This window comes from Cololabis saira, chromosome 14, assembly GCF_033807715.1.
Source record: "Cololabis saira isolate AMF1-May2022 chromosome 14, fColSai1.1, whole genome shotgun sequence".
Taxonomy (NCBI): domain Eukaryota; kingdom Metazoa; phylum Chordata; class Actinopteri; order Beloniformes; family Belonidae; genus Cololabis; species Cololabis saira.
This window is the reverse complement of record NC_084600.1, coordinates 43,085,691-43,109,416: the sequence shown is the minus strand read 5'-3', so window position 1 is coordinate 43,109,416 and position 23,726 is coordinate 43,085,691. Positions and strand designations below refer to the sequence as shown.

The window sequence follows — 23,726 nt, the reverse complement described above, 5'->3', positions numbered from 1 at the left end:
GGTTCCTGTTTTGTATCAGGTAATGTTGGATTTTTGGGTAGCTAACGTTAAACGGTCAAATCATAAAGTTCGGTGTCCTCATCACTTTAATTTCTACAACAAATCCTGCCTTGAAGTCGGACCAAGCGTCAAGACTTTGTATGCCTTCAAGCTTTGCTTCGTGTATTTCCCCGGCGTAGAAATTAAGTTCATATAAATATCAGGAAACTGGATTCGTGTCCAAATATTAATGTCCATGGACCACTGGTTCTTGGTAACTGTACCAAATATTAATGTCCATGGACCACTGGTTCTTGGTAACTGTACCAAATATTAATGTCCATGGACCACTGGTTCTTGGAAACTGTACCAAATATTAATGTCCATGGACCACTGGTTCTTGGAAACTGTACCAAATATTAATGTCCATGGACCACTGGTTCTTGGGGTAACTGTACGGGTCACTGTCAAGTCCAACTGACGCTAATTTAAGTCCATAAATTTGCCCTAGTTGCAGCCATTTTTGCCAGTTGGATGTTTTTGCCACTCAGTGCAGTAAGGGGGCTGGTCCAGTGGGGAAGTGACGTCAATGCAGACCCTCTATATATGTTTTAAGAAGCTAAACATCTTCTACTTTTACCCAAATGTCTTTAAAGCTTGTTTTCCAGAGTCCGACATGTTTCTCCATCCTTGTTGTTGTTGTTGTTGCCCCCCCCCAGCTCGTCCTCCACCTCCACCCCGTCAGAAAATGTCGCTGTTGCAGCCGTCCGTGAATTCGTCGCGCCGCACCCAGACGGCACCGCGCTCCTTGGCGTTTCCCTCCCCGCCGAACGGCCTGGAGGGGGGGGGCTTGGCCGCTGAAGCACCGCAGGATGCAGGGCCGTCTCTCGGGGCTGCACCCCCCCTCGTCTGCCCCGGGTCGGGGTTCAGGCGCAGCCCCCCCAGCGCCGCCTCCAGCCGGGCCGACCGGCAGTACTCGTCGTCGTCGCTCAGGATGTCCGTCTCCTGGACGCGCCGGCCATCGGCCGCCGCCTCCTCGTAGCCCGCCAGGTTGAACTGCTCCTCCACCCAGCGGTCCGTGTCCTCCCCCGGGGGCTTGTGGGCCGGGGGGGCCGGATGGGGAGGGCCCGGGGGGCCCGGGGGGCCCGGGGCCGCCGGGGGGGCCGGGTCGTCCCCGTTGAACACCAGGTCCGTGTCGATGGTGATGCGGTTCCTCAGCCTCCGGGCCAGACGCCGCGACGGAGCCGACTCTGGGAACGGAAGGAAAACACGGTTAGAAAACACGGTTAGGAGCCGCCGGCAGGCGAGACGCCGCTCGGCCTCGGTGGGCCAGTTCCAGCCGGCTCCGGCCGGTTCCAGCCAGTTCCAGCCGGTTCCAGCCAGTTCCAGCCAGTTCCAGCCGGTTCCAGCCAGTTCCAGCCGGTTCCAGCCGGTTCCAGCCAGTTCCAGCCAGTTCCAGCCAGTTCCAGCCAGTTCCAGCCAGTTCCAGCCAGTTCCAGCCGGTTCCAGCCAGTTCCAGCCGGTACAGCCGGTTCCAGCCGGTTCCAGCCGGTTCCAGGTCTCACTCACCGGTCCGGTTCATGCCGGGTCGCGCCCCCTTCAGGACGCGTAGCCGTCGGCCCCCGAACGGGACGTACTGGCGACTCGGAGGCAGAGACTCCGTCTTCAGCAGCTGCCGGCGCTGCTTCTCCCGCAGGACGGAGTGGACGGCCCGGAGGAAATCCTTCTTACTGTCCGGAGAGCTGGAGAGACACAGGACCGTGAGACATGAGGGTCGGGGGTCGGGGGTGAACCAGGAAAAAGGAAACAGGAAGTACCTGCAGCTCAGCTGGAAGCTCCTCTCCGGACGGCCTTCAGACTCAGACCTGCTGTGGACGATCTCACAAACCGCCGAGGCCTCAGAGTCTGAGAGATGGAGAGAACTGTTTCAGTTTCTTTTTATTCCCTTGAATGATCCGTCATACGACTTCACAGATGTAATTAGGGCCCGAGCACTGACGGTGCAAAGGCCCTATTGTATCTTTAGGAATTGTTCTCGTTCTTGTTTTTATTTTTCTCGTTTTTCTTCGTGACTTCTTCTGTGACTTCGACGAAAGGAAGGCCTTTTTTCCCCCTAAACGTGCCCAAAAAGTCACCAAATTTTGCACCAAGCCAGACATGGTGAGGAGTTTGATATTTCATGGTTTGCATTAATGGGTGTGGCCTAATGGCTCAACTTAAAGAAAAGTCTCTTGGCGCCATGGCAGAAACCCAACAGGAAGTCGGCCATTTTGAATGAATCGTGTCATTTTGGCGCAATTTATGCCATTTCTTCAGCAGTTAATACGGCCCGAACCGTAACGTGGCCCCAGGTGTGTTATACATCAAAATGTGGCGATGATAGACGACAAAAAGCGTGCCCCCCCTTCTTCTGATTGGTCCATATTTGATAGTTCCTACTTTCAGCCATAACTTTTGAATGGTTTGACATAGAGAGTCGTGGGTGGTGTCATTTCTGATTTGCTTATGATGATAAGTTGAGTTTTATGTGAACAGCAAAGGCACTTTTTATATGGGGGGGGGGTCATCAGCTTTAATTCTTATTATATTAACACTATTTTTTGTCACAAGTGCATATCTGCAGGTAGGAACCTTTTTTAATGATGCACACGGTCATTTATTGACCTGTACACTGCAAAAACAGTCCTGCTAGAATTATTAATTAATCATTTTGTATTTATAGGAGCTTTTGAATTGTAATAACGTGCTCCACATTTTCATTTCTGTATCTCAACTGTTCCACAGATTAATCTGTCACTGAGATCATCGTTGTTTAACGTTGGTTCTTTGTTTTCCTGAACATAAATGTTCCTCTTAGTTCATATTGGCTAACTCTTTGGAAGAATTTCTGAATGCTGTCAGGAAATGTTTTATTGTTGATTTTGAACATAAATTGTGATGAAGTACGACCGCTAGACTAGTCAGTGGGTCGGTGCCGACCGCAGCAGCAGGTCCTCAGTGGTACCAGTGGTTCCAGAACCAGGGAAGGAGCCTCAGTGGACCTACTGCCCCCCTGGGGGGTCTGGTACCAGCGGTACCAGAACCAGGGAAGAAGCCTCGTTGGACCTACTTGCCCCCCTGGTACCAGAACCAGGGAAGGAGTCTCGTTGGACCTACTTGCAGCGGTGCAGACTTGCAGAGAGTGGGTCGCGATCATGTGACGGAAGCGGAAAGGATCCTTGTCATCGCTGACGGAGACGCGGTGGGATCCACCCTGAGGACGAACAGAAGAAGAAAGAAGAGAGACTCGTTACAGCGGAACGATGCTCCTGCAGGACAGCAGGGGGCGCTGTGGTCCTGATGGAGGAGTGAACAGGACACACATCAGCTCCAACAACAGAAATCTACATGTATACACTGCAAAAACTCAAAATCTTACCAGGAATATTTGTCTTATTTCTAGTTAAAATGTCTCATTTTTAGTCAAAAAATCTCATTACACTTAAAACAAGAGTCATTACCAGAAAAATAACTTGTTATTTGACAATTTTCACCTGTTTCAAGTAAATTTTCACTTGAAATAAGTAGAAAAATCTGCCAGTGGGACAAGATTTATCTTCTCATTACAAGCAAAAAAATGTTGTTCCACTGGCAGATTTTTCATTTTCCTTTCATTTTATTCTTTATTTCATTAAAAAAAAAATAATAATAATAATTCAATACAAATACAAATGTTCTTAAATTGTGAATGAAAAGGGAGCAGAAAGAAGAAGAATCTTATCTGATCTGCCCCTTTTTCCAAGAAATAACTTCACAAATAACATAAATTAAAAATACTAATAATAAAAAAAAACAACTCAGTGAATAAAAAAACTAAAATAAAATTAAATAAAAATTAAATAAATAAATAAAATATTTTTCTACTTATTTTAAGTGAAAATCTACTTGAAACAGGTGAAAATTGTTGTTTTTTCCAGTGATGAGTCTTGTTTTAAGTTTAATGATTTAATTTTGACTAAAAATGAGACATTTTAACTAGAAATAAGACAAATATTCTTGTTAAGATTTTGAGTTTTTGCAGTGTGCAGGACAGCAGGGGGCGCTGTGGTCCTGATGGAGGAGTGAACAGGACAAACATCAGCTCCAACAACAGAAATCTACACGTGAATAGAAGCTGCTGCCAGAGCCGGCCGGGTTGGAACCAGAACCCCAGTAATGGATCTCCCCGGGGCTGTGGGAGTTGAACCCTGACCGCGGCGTCCTGCTAGACCAGTATGGGTTTTTGGAGGCTGCAGACTCTTTAGTGGGGGGTGGAGCCCCCCCGAGCCCCCCCCAGGAAGCTGCCCTGCAGGTCGATCCTGCAGGAAAGTCCAGTTGGGCTGCAGATGTTGAAGAATGTGACCCGTCAACCAACAGGACTGCAGGTTCTCCCAGAATAAAGTGGCTTTAATGTTCTTTATGTTGGAGTCTGGGGCAGTTTGACCTCCCTGCAGACCTGCATGACCTGCCAGCTTGATACACCACCCCCCCCCCCCCCAAAAAAAGACATGGTCCTACCATCATCAGACCTTCGTAGAAAACTATTTTATAGCTCCAGTTTCAAAAAGTTTCAGGTCTGTCGCACTATTAAAAACAGAAGATAAATACATAACGTTGCCTTTCAAACTGGCCTACTTACTGTAATGCCCCCCCCCCCTTTAGGCTGCTGCTGATTCCTGATTTTATTTCTGATTTTATTGCATTTATATTGTTGTCCTTTTTTGCGGTGAGCTTGAGTGCCCTAAAGTATGTATTATTATTATCATCATCATCATCATCATCATCATCATCATCATCATCATTATTATTATTATCATTACTATTATTATTAGTATTATTACTATTATTATTATCATCATTATTATTATTATTATTAATACAATTATTGTTATTATTATCATTAATAGTACTATTATTACTATTAATATTATTATTAGCATAATTATTATTATTATTGTAATTATTATTATTATTATTATTAATACAATTATTGCCATTATTATTATTATTATCATCATCATCATCATCATCATCATCATCATCATCATCATTATTATATAATTAATACAATTATTGTTATTATTATCATTATTATTACTATTAATATTAGCAGCAGCATCATAATTATTATTATTATTATTATTATTATTATTGTTATTAGTGATTTTAATATTCTGGCTGGTTCATGGAAAGTTGATCGATCGTATTAACAGTATTTATAGTTTTTATTTCTATCTTATCTCCTTCTATTATTAAAACACTTTGTTCAGTGTGAACTACAGCCTCCAATAACCAGACATTATCATGTCAACTTGCATTTAAGCCAGAGAAAAGCTGCGTGCAGCCCGTCGGAGGAAACTCCCCGTTGGTCCGAGTTCGTCCTCCAACCTGAGTCTGAATCTGAAGAGGATGAAGAAGAAACTCACCATCTTCCTGCGGTGCTTGGAGCAGTCCTTGTACACGAACACAACGGCCGTTTTGAACACTGCACAAGAGAAATGGTACATGAAACTCGCATTAGAATACTTTAAAGGATCATTTAACTCATAACAATGAACTTTAAGGGTTTGTAATTCCGTTGCACTGGTACAATGACAATAAACACAATTCAATTAAATGCAGGAACTTGGATAAACAGTTTAGTTAAACCTCCCGGTTAAAACACTTCTCTTAAGCAGCTGCTCAGCTTCACCTGGCATGTACAAAGTACCTTTAATATTTACTGCCACACTGCAAAAACTCAAAATCTTACCAGGAATATTTGTCTTATTTCTAATTAAATCTCATTACATTTAAAACAAGAGTCATTACCAGAAAAATAACTTGTTATTTGACAATTTTTACCTGTTTCAAGTAAATTTTCACTTGAAATAAGTAGAAAAATCTGCCAGTGGGACAAGATTTATCTTCTTATTACAAGCAAAAAAATCTTGTTCCACTGGCAGATTTTTCTACTTATTTTAAGTGAAAATCTACTTGAAACAGGTGAAAATTGTTGTTTTTTCCAGTGATGAGTCTTGTTTTTAAGTGTAATGAGATTTTTTGACTAAAAATGAGACATTTTAACTAGAAATAAGACAAATATTCTCGTTAAGATTTTGAGTTTTTGCAGTGGAAAAACACCAAGGTCATTCTAAAAGCCAAACTTTTGAAGCATCCTGTGTAAATCAAACCTTTAATATTCACATTCTGTAAAAAGTATGTTTTCTAAAGTATGTTTCTGCACGTGTATCGTTAAACTTTCGTACAGGATCATCTAAGATGCTGATTCCTGTACATACTGCCCCTGGGATCTATCCTTACACTGCAAAAACTCAAAATCTCAACAAGAATATTTGTCTTATTTCTAGTTAAAATCTCTCATTTGTAGTCAAAAAATCTCATTACACTTAAAACAAGACTCATCACTGGAAAAAACAACAATTTTCACCTGTTTCAAGTAGATTTTCACTTAAAATAAGTAGAAAAATCTGCCAGTGGAACAAGATTTTTTTGCTTGTAATAAGAAGATAAATCTTGTTCCACTGGCAGATTTTTCTACTTATTTCAAGTGAAAATTTACTTGAAACAGGTGAAAATTGTCAAATAAGTTATTTTTCTGGTAATGACTCTTGTTTTAAGTGTAATGAGATTTTTTGACTAAAAATGAGACATTTTAACTAGAAATAAGACAAATATTCCTGGTAAGATTTTGAGTTTACTACTGCCCTTACTTTTTAACAACTTGTGCTTTTTATTATTTTACCTTTTTTCTTATCATTTGATTTCATTTTATTTGTTATTTACTGTTTAATTGTGTCTTGCCGCTGTTAATGTTGATGTAAAGCACTTTGAATTACCTTGTGTTGAATTGTACTATATAAATAAACTTGCCTTGCCTTATTTATGTGTTTTATGTTTTACAATGTCCTGTTTTGTCTTTGTTTTCCTTTCGCTCGTCCAGCGTTTTGTTCAGCTGTTGCTGTTTTTAAAGTGCTTTATGAATAAACTTGTACTTGAACTTGACTGGTTCTTTTACCAAAGGCAGCGAGTTCCGGTTCCTTCTTGTTCTTGAGCAGCGATGGCGGCGGGTTGACCCAGGTCACGGTGGAATGAAGCAGCAGATCCCCCATGGACAGGTCGGACACCTGGAATACACAAGGACGGGGTTGAGGGGGGGGATAAGAAACTCACGTCTGAGGCCACGTTTCCACAGAGCCGGGTATTTACAAAAACAGATATTTCCCCCTCTACGGAAAATCCCATCATTTCCAGGAAGCTGCATAAATATCTGTTAAGGTGCTATGAGCAGCCAAACCTACAGGGGGCAGTGTAACGAGAAGATAAAGTCATGCTAGCCAATCAGAGTCCTGGAAAAAACATCAACAAATGACACGAGTAACTTCCAGTTACTTCCAAGATGAACCAGAGTCTTTCGTTTGGAGTGACAGAGAAGTGGAGTTACTTTAAAGTTAAACTCATTAGGGTGGAAGTATGGAATTTCGCAGCTATTACCTCTTTTTTACTCCCGGTCTGCTCGTTGATGAGCTGGTCGAACACGGCGCCGAACTCCTCGTGCAGCTTCTGCATCTCGTTGATGTGACTCGCCACCTTGTTCATGGCCTTCATGGCGACTGAAAACGGAGAACAATGAGCCATTAGCCGTTAGCCGTGTCCTCTCAGGGTCACGTCTAGAGGTGGGTGCAATTCATCAATGTGTGGATGCATCGCGATGCGTCACGTGACGATTTGGAATCGATTAATTTAAAAGAAAAAAAATTGAAGTTATCCTATCCAGATTCCAGACTGAATAAGCTGCTGAATCATTTCATTTTCAAGAATGCACATTTCATATTGTTCACTTGAAATATGGCAGATATGTTTACACTAAGTACATATCTTGTTTACTTGAATTAATGAACTCATTAAATCCAGGGCTTGACCGTTTTCAGTGTTTTCACCAATAGAGGGCGCTCTCATGCAAGTGCAGCTTTCCCTGGTCAAAGTTAAGGAAGTCAAAGAGCAAATGTTTACATAGTCATAAAATACATTATTTTGAGTTAATTGATTGGCTATTTATTTACAAATGTAGCCACAGATGAAGACAAAATCAATCTTGTATGGAAAAAAACATTAAAAATCACAATAATCGAAGAATCGTGGCACCAATAATCGAATCGACAATCGTTATAATCGAAGAATCGAAGAATCGAAGCTCCAATAATCGAAATCGAATGGAATCGTGCGGTACCCTTGTTTGCACACCCATAGTCACGTCCCCGTCCCGAGGGCGAGGGACTCACCGTCCAGGTGGTAGTGCTCCTCGCTGTCCGGGTCGGTGAGCGAGTGCAGCTCCCGCAGCAGCAGCGGATACTTCAGGACCCGCTGGATGGGCTTGATCAGGTACGACTCCAGCGTGGACGAGTGCTGCTGCCGGGGATTCCTCTCCGCCAGGAAGGCCTTGAACTCCGGGTCCGTCTTAGCTGGAGAGGAAGGAACGGGACCAGACACTGAGGCAACTGAACCTGAACACCACTGCTTCCATAGACATTTATACGTAGACGCCTCATGACATGCTGGAACGTAATCCAGCGTCGCCGCCATATTAATATTACATTAAAGAGCATAATACAAAGTCTTTTTAATTTTTAATGTGTGACATTCTGTGTGTGACATGCTGACGTTCTGTATCATAACTAAATCTCTGACGTTTGTAACAAAGCAAACCATGTGAAAATCGGGTAAAAATTCAGGAGTTATGGATTATTGTAGTCGGGGATAAAACCTTCCTCAGTAGAAATAAATGCACTGGTTGGAGACCCATCCAAGATGGCGGCCGCATTGGAGACCCATCGAAGATGGCGGCCGCGCTGAACATCAGCTCCAATAGGCAGCGTCAGTGTATGAGGCGTCTACGTATATATGTCTATGACTGGTACACTACCAAAGAGTTAGCCCCTGGATGGGGGTAAAAAACCCACCTTTAGCCAGAACCTTGGGGACCTTGGTGTGGCTGGCACAGAAGGCGCTGTAGATCTTGAAGCGATCGGCGTAGTAGAGGAAGGAGCCGCCCAGGGAGAACAGCACCTTCTGCAGGGAGGGAAACATGGGAATCGGTACTCTGGCTTCCTGCTTGGTTCTGATTGGACGGCACGTCCAGTTAAAGATGGAGCAAGGTAAAATTTACCACGGAGCAAAAGGAATCTCTGCAAACAGAAAACCCGCCTTGCTTCACGAATGCTCCGATGGAGAACTCGCTCTGAACCTCGACCTCACCGGGAGAGAAACCTTTATTGTGAAGGACTAAGTTCCAGTGAGGCTACGAGACCAGGGTGATCGATTACGGCCAAATGATAATCACGATTATTCTGATCAATATTGTGATCATGATTATTCATCACGATTATTCATCACGATTATTTATCATGATTATTCATCACGGTTATTTTGATCAATATTGTGATCACGATTATTTATCACAATTATTTATCACGATTATTTTGATCAATATTGAGATCACGATTATTTATCACAATTATTTATCACGATTATTCTTTACGATTATTCATTATTCATTTTCCAATTTTTTTTTTTTATTGCACCGTCATGTAAACATATCACCTGTGTGTGCAACATTTGTATACAAATAAAATCGGTGCTGGTTGTTCACCCTAATTTCAGTGCTTTCATAATAGAAATAAAAATAAAAGTAAATGCTGTAGAGGCTAATTTTAAGGGACATTTGAGGTGATGATGAACTTCTCACGCTTGCAACGGATGAGAGGTTCTTCTTTGCCTTTGCAGGGCTCCAGACTAACTTTTTTCACTAGGGGCACAGTAGCCCCTAACTGAAAATTTTTAGGGGCACAATCAGAAATTTTAGGAGCGCACATCGTTTATTGACACGCTAACCACATTTTTACATTTCTACTACATTTCAGCGTATTAGTAATACGTATTTCATAATAGATTAATGAATTCAGGGATTAAAGCAAAACATTTTTCAGGCCAGTTCATATTCCCCCGCCATCTATGCGCTGCAACACACTTTAAGAATGGCCCCTTTTTTGCCGTGTGGTCATTTCCCAAAGGTTTCAAGTAAAAAAGTTAAATGCTGTATTAGCCCTTCTGTTTTCTGTTTTTTATCATAATTTGATCCGATCCGATATTAATGTGGGTTAGTGTTATTAAAAATGTTTTTTGAGCTGTTGCCTGAATTATACGACTGTAAAATAACTAGTGAAATAATAATTTCACAATAATTATTGTGAAATAACTAAAAAATAAATAACTCAAATGGGTCTTTCAATATCCATTTAAAGTGCAAAAAAGAAGGAAATATCAATAGCTCATGCAGTAAACAAATAATTTTAGCTTGTCTAATTTATTCTGTCACCAGACACACAGCTTGCCATGAAGCATCAGGGATTTTTCAGGTATGTCATGACAAACTGTGTGTCCAATAACAGAAAAAAACAAACAAGCTATGAACTTCATTGAACTTATATATTGAATATTTTGAAATTTAAGCTGAAATATCCAAAACACTGAACACTGGTTTTGCACGGGTGGGGGTGTGTATGAGTGTGTACGAGTGTGTCCTTGTCTGTGTGTAACGTGCCTGGCGATTCAATGATCTGCAAGTTTTGCCCGAACACAGTTGACTGGACACGAAAAGATACATGCGAAAAAAGATCATGTACTTTAACGGCGACGTCTGTAGGTGTAATAATCATAATTTTGTATTACAGTACGACGCGCTCTCCTCGCGTGCTGCGCGAGTGAGGTCCGTTTACAACGCAGCTGGTTGTCTGTGCGAGCGGACATTAACGCACATGGCAGCATAAACACAGGCTCAAACAGCAGGTCATTTCCAGCATTAACAGTGCTGCTCAGCCCACCGTCTGTACGGAGTAAACTTTGGTTCTGTATTTCCTGCGCTGGTTTCTCAGGCGGCCGCTTCCACATGTTTGTTTTCTTCACGAGGGCAGCGGGGGCGGGCGGGGGAAAGAAGCGCAGTGTCCCCGGCTCTTAGTGACCCTTTTTCAGCGTTTTTTCAAAAGAAAACTTAATTTAGTTCGAGTTTTAAAAACCAGCGCTTTGTTAACGCTACCGCTGCTCTTTGACGCCGTGTTAATTGTTTGATAGTTTCACACCACGCACATATGTGAATTAAATGACGTGACTACTGGTCCCCCAGTCTCTGACAAGTCAGTCTTCCCTGAGGGACGGGGGCGAACCCGCCCTCCTCTGTTTCTGATTGGCTAATACCAAGGCTCTGGCTAGCTTTATTGGTTTACAACAGCGTCAGTTTAATGTCCAACATGATTTAATTGGATAGTCTAACGACTGATTTATGGTTCCGCTGGCAAAAAACACTGGCAAATTTACTAGTCGCACGTGTGCGAGTGGACATGAAATTCAGTCGCACATACTCAAATTTTGGTCGCAAAATGCGAGCATTTGGTGGCAGTCTGGAGCCCTGCTTTGTCATTCATCGTAGCTGACTTTGATTTGTATTTAGGTTGAACAAGTTAGTTGTGTTGGTTTGTGATGCAGAAACACTATGAAAGCATCTCTGCATATGACGTGTTCCTGGTTAACGTCGCTCCACCTAAATCTGAAGTATTTCCAGACACCAGATGATGATGTGATTAACTGTTTATCCCTACGCGAGACCTTCCCCACCTTAAACTGGTCCACCCGCTCCAGCCGGTCCAGGTCCGGCACCAGTCTGATCCCGTCCTCCAGCGTCCTCAGGAACTCCAGCTGGAACTCCACCATCTCCCCCAGGTTCCCGAACAGGACGTCCAGCTACCACACGGACACGGGAACGTTGTTAGTTAAAGCTGGTTAACAGCACAGTTAACAGCACAGTTAACAGCACAGTTAACAGCACAGTTAACAGCACAGTTAACAGCACAGTTAACAGCAGGCCGCGTTCAGAAGTCTAAAACAACGGGATGATCACAAAAGTTCTGAAAGACGACTGAGAACCTGGCAGAACCACTAAACACTGACGACGTTTACATGCAGTCAAAATTAGGGTTACGGTCAATATTCCAATATTCAGCAAACAGGGTTGTCCCTGTATACATGTAATTAATCATTCAGGATATCTGGATCAAACCAGCGACGCACGGAGAACATCATGACGCAATTACCGTCATTTCCTCTTCTTCTTCCTGTATCCAAATTCAAAACAAATGCTGCTTCGCGCAACTTTTCTCTCACCTTCTTGTAAATCTTCTATCCCGGTACTTTCTACCGTCTACAAATGCAGAAATGTTCATATCCTTCATTACATTTATGAAGTGATTAGTCTCCTCCTGGTCTTGTTTCTCCGTGTTTAGAAGAACTTCCTGGACTCAAAAGACCAGGATTCCTTGTGAACAGAGCATGTGCAGAAAACAAATTCCTGTTCCTTTTGATGGGGAAATCCCGTTAGGCGTTTATTAATATTTAGACCAAATATTCAGGTTAGAAAAGGAGTAACCCAGGGCTCATATTCATGTTTTTAAAAACCCGAATATCAGCAAATTCCGGTTATTCAAAGGGGTTATTGGTGTTTACATGGCCGTGCAAAACCGGGTTATTGCTAATATTCCAGTTAGAAAAGGGTTATTGATGCATGGAAACGTAGTCATTGAATGAAGAGCTACAATATAATATAATAATATATTATATAATAATATCCAATATTAAATATTTAAAGGGGTTTTTGTGCAGCACCCTCCCCCACGCTAGCTCTTCTGCAGCTTTAGAGAGGTTTCTCCTCCTCGTTTGAGGTGTCAGCTTCATATTCTTTCACTTCACTTCAGGTCAATTAAGCTCAAAACTTTGAGTTTTTCTGTCCAGCATTTCAACTTTAAGAGTCTAGATTCTTGTTTTCTTCTTTTGTTCTCCAGTCGGTTTCAGTTTCCAGCTTCACTTATAAAGTTACATTAATTTCTCCGTCCGCCCCCGCGGACTCAGGTCCTCAGAGACTCAGACGTGATACTAGATTTATTCAATTAGGAGGTAAGTGTAATAAATACACCTAGGTGATGTATTATAATTAGGGTCACTGATTTAATTTGGGCCCGTAAGGACCAGCCGGAGGTACCTCATCCCGGGAAAGGAAGCTCTCCTTCTGCAGAGGCGTCAGGTAGCTCTCGATCAGGCAGCTCAGGTCCTGGAGGAGACGACAGAACACACAGAACACACGGATCACTAGGGATGGGCGGTATGGACAAAAAAATGTATCACGATAATTTCTGGCATTTATCCCGATAACGATAAAAATGATGATAGAAAAATACCAATTCAACTCCACCTTTGTAACTATAAATCTATCACCACATTCAGTCTTTGGAGCCAAATCACTGCTCTAAAAGATACTAAATACTAAACTACACTAATTAAACTGAATTGATAAAAACCAATTAAATGAGTTACACCTGTACTAAAAAACTGGAATGACTCAGATCCTCCATGTTTGTTACACAAACACGTATCAACGGGAATTTATCCTTCCTTCCTTCCTTCCTTCCTTCCTTCCTTCCTTCCTTCCTTCCTTCCTTCCTTCCTTCCTTCCTTCCTTCCTTCCTTCCTTCCTTCCTTCCTTCCTTCCTTCCTTCCTTCCTTCCTTCCTTCCTTCCTTCCTTCCTTCCTTCCTTCCTTCCTTCCTTCCTTCCTTCCTTCCTTCCTTCCTTCCTTCCTTCCTTCCTTCCTTCCTTCCTTCCTTCCTTCCTTCCTTCCTTCCTTCCTTCCTTCCTTCCTTCCTTCCTTCCTTCCTTCCTTCCTTCCTTCCTTCCTTCCTTCCTTCCTTCCTTCCTTCCTTCCTTCCTTCCTTCCTTCCTTCCTTCCTTCCTTCCTTCCTTCCTTCCTTCCTTGAATGATGAAAGAAACACTCCCACTGGGGAGGGCTTATTTGAATTGAAATTTTTATTTGGAACATGAAACAGTAGTGAATACAAAACAAAACAATAATAATCAATAATAAATAAATGTAAATAAGAAAACAAAACAAAAATATAAATAAAAACATGCATCCACCATAATTAACATGCTCGTAAAGGAGTAGGAAGAAGTAAAAACGTATTAAATCCTACCCCCTAAACTCTATTTCATTATGATCAAAATTAATTTAATTTCTATACAAAAAACAAAAGATATCTATATATATATCTATATATATATACATATACATACATATATATATATATATATATATATATATATATATATATATATATATATATATATATATATATATATATATATATATATATATATATATATATATATACAGTTTCATATCATATAAGTTTTGTTATTTTAGACTTTACAAATAATGGATCGGTGTTCAAGATAACCGACCTTGTGAATTATTCTGATAGCTCTTTTTTGCAGTATGAATAATGACCCTACACTGCAAAAACTCAAAATCTTACCAGGAATGTTTGTCTTTGTCTAGTTAAAATGTCTAATTTTTAGTCAAAACATCTCATTAAACTTAAAACAAGAGTCATTACCAGAAAAATAACTTGTTATTTGGCAATTTTCACCTGTTTCAAGTAAATTTTCCCTTGAAATAAGTAGAAAAATCTGCCAGTGGAACAAGATTTATCTTCTCATTACAAGCAAAAAAATCTTGTTCCACTGGCAGATTTTTCTACTTATTTCAAGGGAAAATCTACTTGAAACAGGTGAAAATTGTTGTTTTTTCCAGTGATGAGTCTTGTTTTAAGTGTAATGAGATTTAGTTTGGACTAAAAATGAGACATTTTGACTAGAAATAAGACAAATATTCTTTAAATAATCCTGGTAAGATTTTGAGTTTTTGCAGTGCAGTGAACTTTTGTATGTATTACACCCACACCTGTGTGCAGTAGTTTAAATAAGGTAAGACCAGTGAACAGAACAGAGTGTGGAGTGATTTGTTATCTAAAAAGTGCCTTGCTTTGGTCATTACAGAAATGCTTGGATGATGATAAATGATAAAACTAAAGCATGCCGGTGATTGTGAGGGCACACTTCACTGATTTGAGCAGAAACAGATAAGAGCAGGTCTCACCTTGACGTAGGTCTTCTCCGTCTCCACCAGCTCTCCGATCACCTTACGCAGCTTGTCGGCGTGGGAGAGCTGTTTCTGGGCCGAGGGCGGCAGGGCCGACACCGGGCTGGGGGACAGAGACGAGGAGGACGAGGACGAGGAGGAGGACGTGGTTCCCTCCAGGAGATTCATGTCATGGAGGCTCCGGCAGAAGGAGGTGACCTGCTCCGTGCTCTGGAAGGAAGAGAGGAAGGAAGGAAGGAAGGAACGTGACGAGGTGCATGAGCCTGCACAAACAAGTTTTTTACCCATGTAATATGATGTTACAATAAAGATTGATCGATGATTGATTGATTTACTGCCTTCAGGAACCAAACACGCTTCTTTTTCTTTGCAAACTAAATCTGCAGCAGCAGCAACGTGGAGTCTGTTCAGGGAGCGAAGGGTCAAAACTAGTTTTTGTCCCGATCAATCGATCAGGCCCGATCACAGCATTTTCAAAACATCGGTATCGGCCAAAAAAGTACCGGGACATTCCTAGTTATTAATGTTTTTAATGTATATTAAATCGTTTTATATATCGTTGCATTTAACCTCAATTCTGGCCGGAAATGACGAAGTAAGTGAAACTAACATGGTTTCCATGTTTGAATTGTGAAATGTTCTATCTGTTCATGTTCATTAAGCTGCTGCTATTCATTTATTCATTCATTCATTCATTCATTCATTCATTCATTCATTCATTCATTCATTCATTCATTCATTCATTCATTCAGAATGTTGCACTAAGGTTAAGCCAAAAAGTATTTTAATTTTCTTGTGTTTGTGAGTTTGACTGGATGTCATTCAACTACCTCTTTTGAAGTTAAATGTATTTATTTTTGTTATTGCACTATTCTGCACTTTTTGGTTTAGTTTACAATTTCATGTTTTTACATTTTGTGTCACCAGAGCTGATAAACTTTGTTGAAATAAATGTCCATGTTGTTTCCAATGGACAAGAAAAGAAACTTGGGACAATTTGAGTTTTAGTCCCCCTTTTTTTTTTTTTTAATTCATTGCCAAAATGTATCTGATCGGGAAAAAGTATCAGAAATGTATCCGGGGCCAAAAAAAGGAAAAAATCGGGATTGGCAGAAACTCAAACTCAAGTGATCGGGAGCTAAAAAATCCTGATCGGGACAAACCCCTAGTCAGAACAACAAAGTACCTGAAAGAAAAAAGAGCAGAAACACCTTCTGGTGTCCAGACTGATTCTTGAGAAGGTTCCAAAAGAGCTGAACCAGCGCAGAGACAGAGCGTGAGCAGACTTGCAGGATCTGCGTGGGCGAAGGCCCGATATCAAACATATTTACAACTAGTGCCAACCAATGACAGACAGAACCAAGACACAAGACAAGCAGTCAACAACAGATTCACATTAGCTCTGCTGAGAACTAATACACTTAGAAGAACAGCTGTGTACAGAGCTGTTGCAGAGAGGAACAGCTTCCACCCGAGCTCCTATTACTGGAAAGCAGCTGAAAAAGATGATTTTAGAAAGGTGTGTGTATAATATCTGACTAATATCTGACTTCTTGGTTTCTTGGTGAGTGTGGCAGGGTGGAGGAGCTGCAGCCACTCAGGTGGTGGGTCACAGGTGTGTCCCATCAACCTCTCCACCCTGCCTGCCTTATAGGGCGGGGCTGGACAGCAGCAAAGGATCGGAGAAGCTGCTGCTGGGAGAAGTTGCTTGTGCACGTGTGGCGGTGTCGTGGAGGAAAATAAAGGGTTCTGCACTAAACTCCGTGTCCTCTCTATCCTGTCGGTCGGGCCCCGTAGCACTCGCCCTGCTACACTGGCGCCCAACGTGGGGCCCAACGGGATGGAGAAGGGAGGCACGGAGCGGGCCCTGGAGGCGCTCGCCCATGCCATGGCGGACCTCGCAGCCCTGCTCCGGGGCCAGGGGGAGCAGCAGCTCGCAGTGCTGGAAGCGCTTGTGGCCGCGGAGCGACCCACCCCTGCACCACGCTTGAGGTTCGCCGCAGCAGCGCGGGAGGAGCTGGCGGTGCCGCAGCCGACAGGCCGGGAGGCAGTGGCTGCAGGCCGCCAGGCGACGGCTCCTGAGGCGGAGGCGGCTGCGGAGGTGGAGGCGGCTCCGGCGCCAGCGACGGCGGGACCCGCGGAGACGGATGCGTCGGGGAGGAGGCGGACCAGCGGCCGGAGCAGTGCTGCGTCGGGGAGGGGGTGGTCCTGGACGCAGCCCGGCCACGGCTGGCCCGAGGCCACCCTGGGCCCGGTCCTGAGAGCGGCTTTCTCAGTGGTCGGCCCGTCGCCGAGGACGACCCCCCGACCGTTCCCGCTGGTCGGCCCGACGCCGAGGACGGCCTCCCGACCGTTCCCGCTGGTCGGCCCAACGCCGAGGACGGCCTCCCGACCGGTCTCGGCAGCCGTCCGAACCGGGAAGGCCCGGAGGCACAGACGGCGGTTCCGGGCTTCCTCTCCCGCTCCGAGGGGTGCGGGGGGCGGAGTAGGCTCGGCCGGATGGACCCCGGCCTGAGGTTGGCGATGGGGGTGTGTGGCAGGGTGGAGGAGCAGGTGATGGGTCACATCTGTGTCCCATCAACCTCTCCACCCTGGCGGTGTTGTGCCAAAAAGTGATTGCCTGCCAGAATGTGATTTGTGGCGGCGGGAGCGCGCACAGCGGCCCGTTGAGTGATAGCGCTAAAAGATTTTCAGATTATGAAGCTCAAGAATGAGATCAAGTCATATTTAGGCAAAAACAACCTTTCATTAACTGTATTTGGCCTTCAATCAATTTTTGGCAGGTGAAAATGCCTATTTTGTGTTGTAATGGTCCTTTAAAAGAGTTAAAAGCAATCCTGTGAGCTCTAGTATTTATATTATGAAGCTCAAGAATGAGATCAAATCATATTTAGGTAGAAACAACCTTTCATTAACTTATTTGGCCTTCAATCAATTTTTGGCAAGTAAAAAGACACATTTTCAGGGGAGAAATCAGATTCTGGCAGGCAATCACTTTTTGGCACGACACCGGCCTTGATAAGGCAGGGCTCTGCTTGGGGAGAAGGGGCTTGTGCACGTGTGTGAGTGGTTTCTGGTGAATAAAGAGTTCTGCATGAAAACCCCGTGTCTTCTCTGTCCTGTCGGTCGGGCCCCCGTAGCACTCGCCCTGCTACAGTGAGCTTTTGTTTTTGTTGGTTTTTGGTTTCATAAGCCTCAGGTATTGAGTTGGTGGAAAACAGGTTTTAATAATCTTTTCCAGTTGTAATTAGTAGTCGACACTGTGGTAAATTATTTTAATATTGTAGTGTTTTCCGTGTTACTACCACGTATAATTCTATACGTTATTGTTATTCTGTATGTTGTTATTACACTGCAAAAACTCAAAATCTTAACAAGAATATTTGTCTTATTTCTAGTTAAAATGTCTCATTTTTAGTCATTAAGTTTAAAACAAGACTCATCACTGGAAAAAACAACAATTTTCACCTGTTTCAAGTAGATTTTCACTTAAAATAAGTAGAAAAATCTGCCAGTGGAACAAGATTTTTTTGCTTGTAATGAGAAGATAAATCTTGCAGATTTTTCTACTTATAAGTGAAAATTTACTTGAAACAGGTGAAAATGGTCAAATAACAAGTTATTTTTCTGGTAATGACTCTTGTTTTAAGTGTAATGAGATTTTTTTGACTAAAAATTAGACATTTTAACTAGAAATAAGACAAATATTCCTGGTAAGATTTTGAGTTTTTGCAGTGTAGCTTTTAGAAAACTTTCTTGATCAAGAAAGTTTTCTTGATCAGCAGCAGAACCGGTGTGTCCAGGAGGAACTGGTGTGTCCAGGAGGAACCGGCGGGTCCAGGAGGAACCGGCGGGTCCAGGAGGAACCGGCGGGTCCAGGAGGAACCGGCGGGTCCAGGAGGACGAGCTGGTGTCCAGCTGATCCCATGATGCAACACAAACATCGGTATCAGGTGGGTCCGGCTTCAGCCCCCCCTGTACTGGGGGGGATTACTGCTCCGGTTCAGGCCTCCTCTCATCACGGTTATTCATAGAAACACTTCTGCAAATGTGTTGCCACAGAAAGCAGCTGATCAGTGTCGGGTCAGCGCTCGGATCTGAGCGGCTGATCTGAGCGTCTGATCTGAGCGGCTGCTCCACGTTACCCTGACGTTTCCCTGACGGCTCGTCCTCCTGATTACACGCTCGTCTCCCGCCGGCTGCAGGTGACAAACTCTGTTTCCATCGTGGCTTTAAAAACCAGTTCTGCAGCCGGGTGACACACACACACACGACACACACGCACGCACACACGCACACACCATGCACTGAAACTCCTCTCAGGAATCAGCACGACCTTCACTGGTTTCAGTAAACTGCTAATATAATATAATATAATATAATATATGCACCAGAAAATAGAAGAAGAAAATGATGCCCTGCAGGAACCTTTGTAGCAAACCTTGTTATTCAAAGGACAATAAAACGCAATAAACACTATAAACAACAATAAACCTCTATAAACCTCAATAAACACAATAAACTACTATAAACAAAAATAAACCACAATAAAACGTCAATAAACACTATAAACTACAATAAAACCACAATATACAAACCACAATAAACCTCAATAAATACTATAAACCTCAACTTAAACGACAATATAACCACAATAATCCACAATAAACTACAATAAACCACTATAAACAACAATAAACCACAATAAACTACAATAAACCACTATAAACCACAATAAACTACAATATAACCACAATAAACTACAATATAACTACAATAAACTACAATAAACTACAATATAACTACAATAAACTACAATATAACCACAATAAACCACAATAAACTACAATATAACTACAATAAACTACAATATAACCACAATAAACTACAATAAACTACAATATAACCACAATAAACTACAATAAACTACAATAAACCACTTTAAACAACAATAAACCACAATAAAACCTCAATAAACACTATAAAATACAATAAAACCACAATAAACATCAACTTAAACCACCTTCACAGCCACAGCTCAGAAGTCAGAGTTAACAAAAGGTCATTGACCAACAGGAAACAGAACAAAGATGAAAACGTCTCTAAGAAAACAGCAGAAAACAGCAGAAAACTCCAGAAAACACCAGAAAACACCAGAAAACACCAGCAGACGTCCATGAGAGTCCTGTTCCAACAGCCAGATGACCTGATACAAAACCACGATACAAAGAGATAGATAAAACTTGATTCATATTTGTAATTCTTTGAGTCTAGTATCATGAACTGGAAGTATGAGAACGTGGGAGTTATAAGAGACGTTATCCAGCGTCGTATCGACTTATTAAACCTTCACATGTGATGAGAAACAAACAGTAGGCTGGACGGCTGCACCCAAGCACTGCAAAAACTCAAAAACTTACCAGGAATATTTGTCTTATTTTCTAGTTAAAATGTCTAATTTTTAGTAAAAAAAATCTCATTACACTTAAAACAAGACTCGTCACTGGAAAAAACAACAATTTTCACCTGTTTCTAGTAGATTTTCACTTAAAATAAGTAGAAAAATCTGCCAGTGGAACAAGATTTTTTTGCTTGTAATGAGAAGATAAACTGGCAGATTTTTCTACTTATTCAAAGTGAAAATGTACTCGAAACAGGTAAAAATTGTCAAATAACAAGTTATTTTTCTGGTAATGACTCTTGTTTTAAGTGTAATGAGATTTTTTGACTAAAAGTGAGACATTTTAACTAGAAATAAGACAAATATTCCTGGTAAGATTTTGAGTTTTTGCAGTGTGTCAGTCGAGTGACGGATAGACGATACAAAGAGATAGATAACATTTGATTCATATTTGTAATTCTTTGAGTCTACTGTCATGAACTTGAAGTATGAAAACATGGGAGTTATAAGAGACGTTATCCAGCGTCGTATCGACTTATTAAACCTTCACATGTGATGAGAAACAAACATTACACCAGAACAGTAGGCTGGACGGCTGCACCCAAGGGTGGAGGAAGTGCAGGCTCCATGACGCTGCCAGGTGACTATTGACCTGCGACCAGATACATAACACACACGCACTTACGCACGCACTTACGCACGCACGCACGCACGCACGCACGCACGCACGCACGCACGCACGCACGCACGCACGCACGCACGCACGCACGGACGCACGCCGCACGCCGCATGCACACACGCACGCACACACGCACGCACGCACACACACATCGCACGCACACACACACTCCCTCACCAGCTGGAACATAGCAGAGATGGACGAACTGGGAGGTTTCCTGCTCCTCCTGAACGCAGACATCCTGCAGGAATCTGAGGTTTCAGCAGCAGCTTGGCTGCTCGCTAACGTCCAGGATTCAGGTCCAGGAGGATTCAGGTCCAGTAGGATTCAGGTCCAGTAGGATTCAGGTCCAGATTCAGGTCCAGTAGGATTCCCTCCCTCCCTCCCGGCACTCCTGGTTCCTCCAAATCTTCATGAGAGACGAGTGGAGGGAGTAAAGCTGAATGTTGCGGCTGCAGTCCTGAACAAACCGGTCGTTGCAGAGACTGAACATCAATCCAATCCCCCTCTAAATCCAGACGGACCTGCCGCCCCCCCACCACCTCCCAGCACTCGTCCCTCGACCCTCGTCCTCCGTCCAGGTGAGTGAGAGCAGCTGCAGCAGCCAGGAGGAACATTACATAAGACTGGATGTCAAATCCTCGTGAAAAAAAAGAGAAAAGTGGGAGGAGAAAGGAGGGAGGAGATCAGGGGGAAGGAGGGGTGAGAGCCAGGAAGAGAGAGAGAGAGAGACAGCTGCCGTCTTCACGTCGTAGCGTCGCAGCAGCTGTGAGAAACAAACGCTGCTCAGGTGAGTCTCTGAAACGCCTGAGCATAAACGCTGCTCAGGTGAGTCTCTGAAACGCCCGAGCATAAACGCTGCTCAGGTGAGTCTCTGAAACGCCCGAGCATAAACGCTGCTCAGGTGAGTCTCTGAAACCCTCGAGCATAAACGCTGCTCAGGTGAGTCTCTAAAACGCCCCGAGCATAAACGCTGCTCAGGTGAGTCTCTGAAACGCCCGAGCATAAACGCTGCTCAGGTGAGTCTCAGAAACGCCCGAGCATAAACATTTGGCTCAGGTGAGTCTCTGAAACGCCCGAGCATAAACGCTGCTCAGGTGAGTCTCTGAAACGCCCGAGCATAAACGCTGCTCAGGTGAGTCTCTGAAACGCCCGAGCATAAACGCTGCTCAGGTGAGTCTCTGAAACGCCCGAGCATAAACGCTGCTCAGGTGAGTCTCTGAAACGCCCGAGCATAAACGCTGCTCAGGTGAGTCTCTGAAACCCTCGAGCATAAACGCTGCTCAGGTGAGTCTCTAAAACGCCCCGAGCATAAACGCTGCTCAGGTGAGTCTCTGAAACGCCCGAGCATAAACGCTGCTCAGGTGAGTCTCAGAAACGCCCGAGCATAAACATTTGGCTCAGGTGAGTCTCTGAAACGCCCGAGCATAAACGCTGCTCAGGTGAGTCTCTGAAACGCCCGAGCATAAACGCTGCTCAGGTGAGTCTCTGAAACGCCCGAGCATAAACGCTGCTCAGGTGAGTCTCTGAAACGCCCGAGCATCGGCAGGTGAGAGTCCTGCTGAACCCAGACCTCTCGTCCCCGTGTGATGTGCAAACGCAAGCACTGAAACTCCTCTCAGGAATCAGCACAACCTTCAGTGGTTTCAGTAAACTGCTAATATAATATATGCACCAGAAAATAGAAAGAAAGAAAGAAAACTGCAGGAACCTTTGTAGCAAACCTTGTTATTCAAACCTTAATAAACCACAATAAACTCTATAAATCACAATAAACCACAATAAACACTATAAACTCCAATAAACTCTATAAACCCAAATAAACTCTATAAAGCACAATAAACTCTATCTTCTTCCGGCTCTCGACGAAGGCGGACGCTTTTTCTGCTCCTCTCCATTATCTGTCTGCCCTGCTACTTCTTCTTTTCACTCCTCCGAAACTCTACAATCATGGAATTGATTAACTGGTCTCTCAGCACAATTGACCAAATTTTTGCGACAAGAAGACATGGGGGTAAGGGAGCCCTCCTGCCCCGATGGGACATTTTTTGCTGGATACACAATGGATTCCTACAAATACTGGAAGCCTTTGTGCTTGGCGATTCTGTCTGTCGAGGAAGTTAGAGATGCCTTCATAATTGGTTTTATGATAGCAGGATTTCTCTTGATCATCCTCTTGATCGGAGGAGGGGGATTCCTGGTCTACCGACAAACGCGTAAGTCGTCGACAGCTGTTTTGGCTCTTTCAGAGCTGCCAGACGTGGCTGAAGGGTCAAGCAAGGCGATCAACGCTCAGACTTTAACGTTGGGGGAGCAAAGCCGTAAGCTGGATGCGATTCTCGAACAGAATCGCAGGCTGGTGGTGGTCTTTGAGCTCATTGGCAAGATGGATAAGACCCTGGAGAAGTTGGAAGCTCGGCTTGGCGGGAAGTGATCACAAATTCGTCTGATTGGAGTCGCCATTGATGAACCAGAGACTGAAGGCAGACAGAAAATTACTGAGGCTGCCTGTTTTTGCAATATAATTGTTGATCCTATAATCTGGCCTTGACAGGGCGGTTTTTGGCCGATCGCTCTGGTCACAATCTTCCTGATGGAATGTAAACAAG

At 43.3% G+C, this 23,726-nt stretch overlaps 1 protein-coding gene across 1 annotated transcript in view; it reads right to left on the bottom strand.

Annotated features, from left to right (window-relative positions):
• Positions 1-205: 205 nt before the first annotated feature.
• The window catches only part of tiam1a (TIAM Rac1 associated GEF 1a), an 83,802-nt gene continuing 60,281 nt past the window's right edge, over positions 206-23,726 (bottom strand). Inside the window, exons 17-28 of the mRNA XM_061740637.1 lie at positions 15,035-15,247; positions 13,082-13,150; positions 11,665-11,790; positions 8,958-9,066; positions 8,280-8,459; positions 7,492-7,610; positions 7,016-7,124; positions 5,424-5,482; positions 3,136-3,232; positions 1,797-1,884; positions 1,549-1,721; positions 206-1,229 (exon numbers count right to left, since the gene is read on the bottom strand). Of these exons, the coding sequence (XP_061596621.1) occupies positions 721-1,229; positions 1,549-1,721; positions 1,797-1,884; positions 3,136-3,232; positions 5,424-5,482; positions 7,016-7,124; positions 7,492-7,610; positions 8,280-8,459; positions 8,958-9,066; positions 11,665-11,790; positions 13,082-13,150; positions 15,035-15,247 (1,851 nt within the window). The 3' untranslated portion in view covers positions 206-720. The remainder of the gene's footprint in view (positions 1,230-1,548; positions 1,722-1,796; positions 1,885-3,135; positions 3,233-5,423; positions 5,483-7,015; positions 7,125-7,491; positions 7,611-8,279; positions 8,460-8,957; positions 9,067-11,664; positions 11,791-13,081; positions 13,151-15,034; positions 15,248-23,726) is intronic.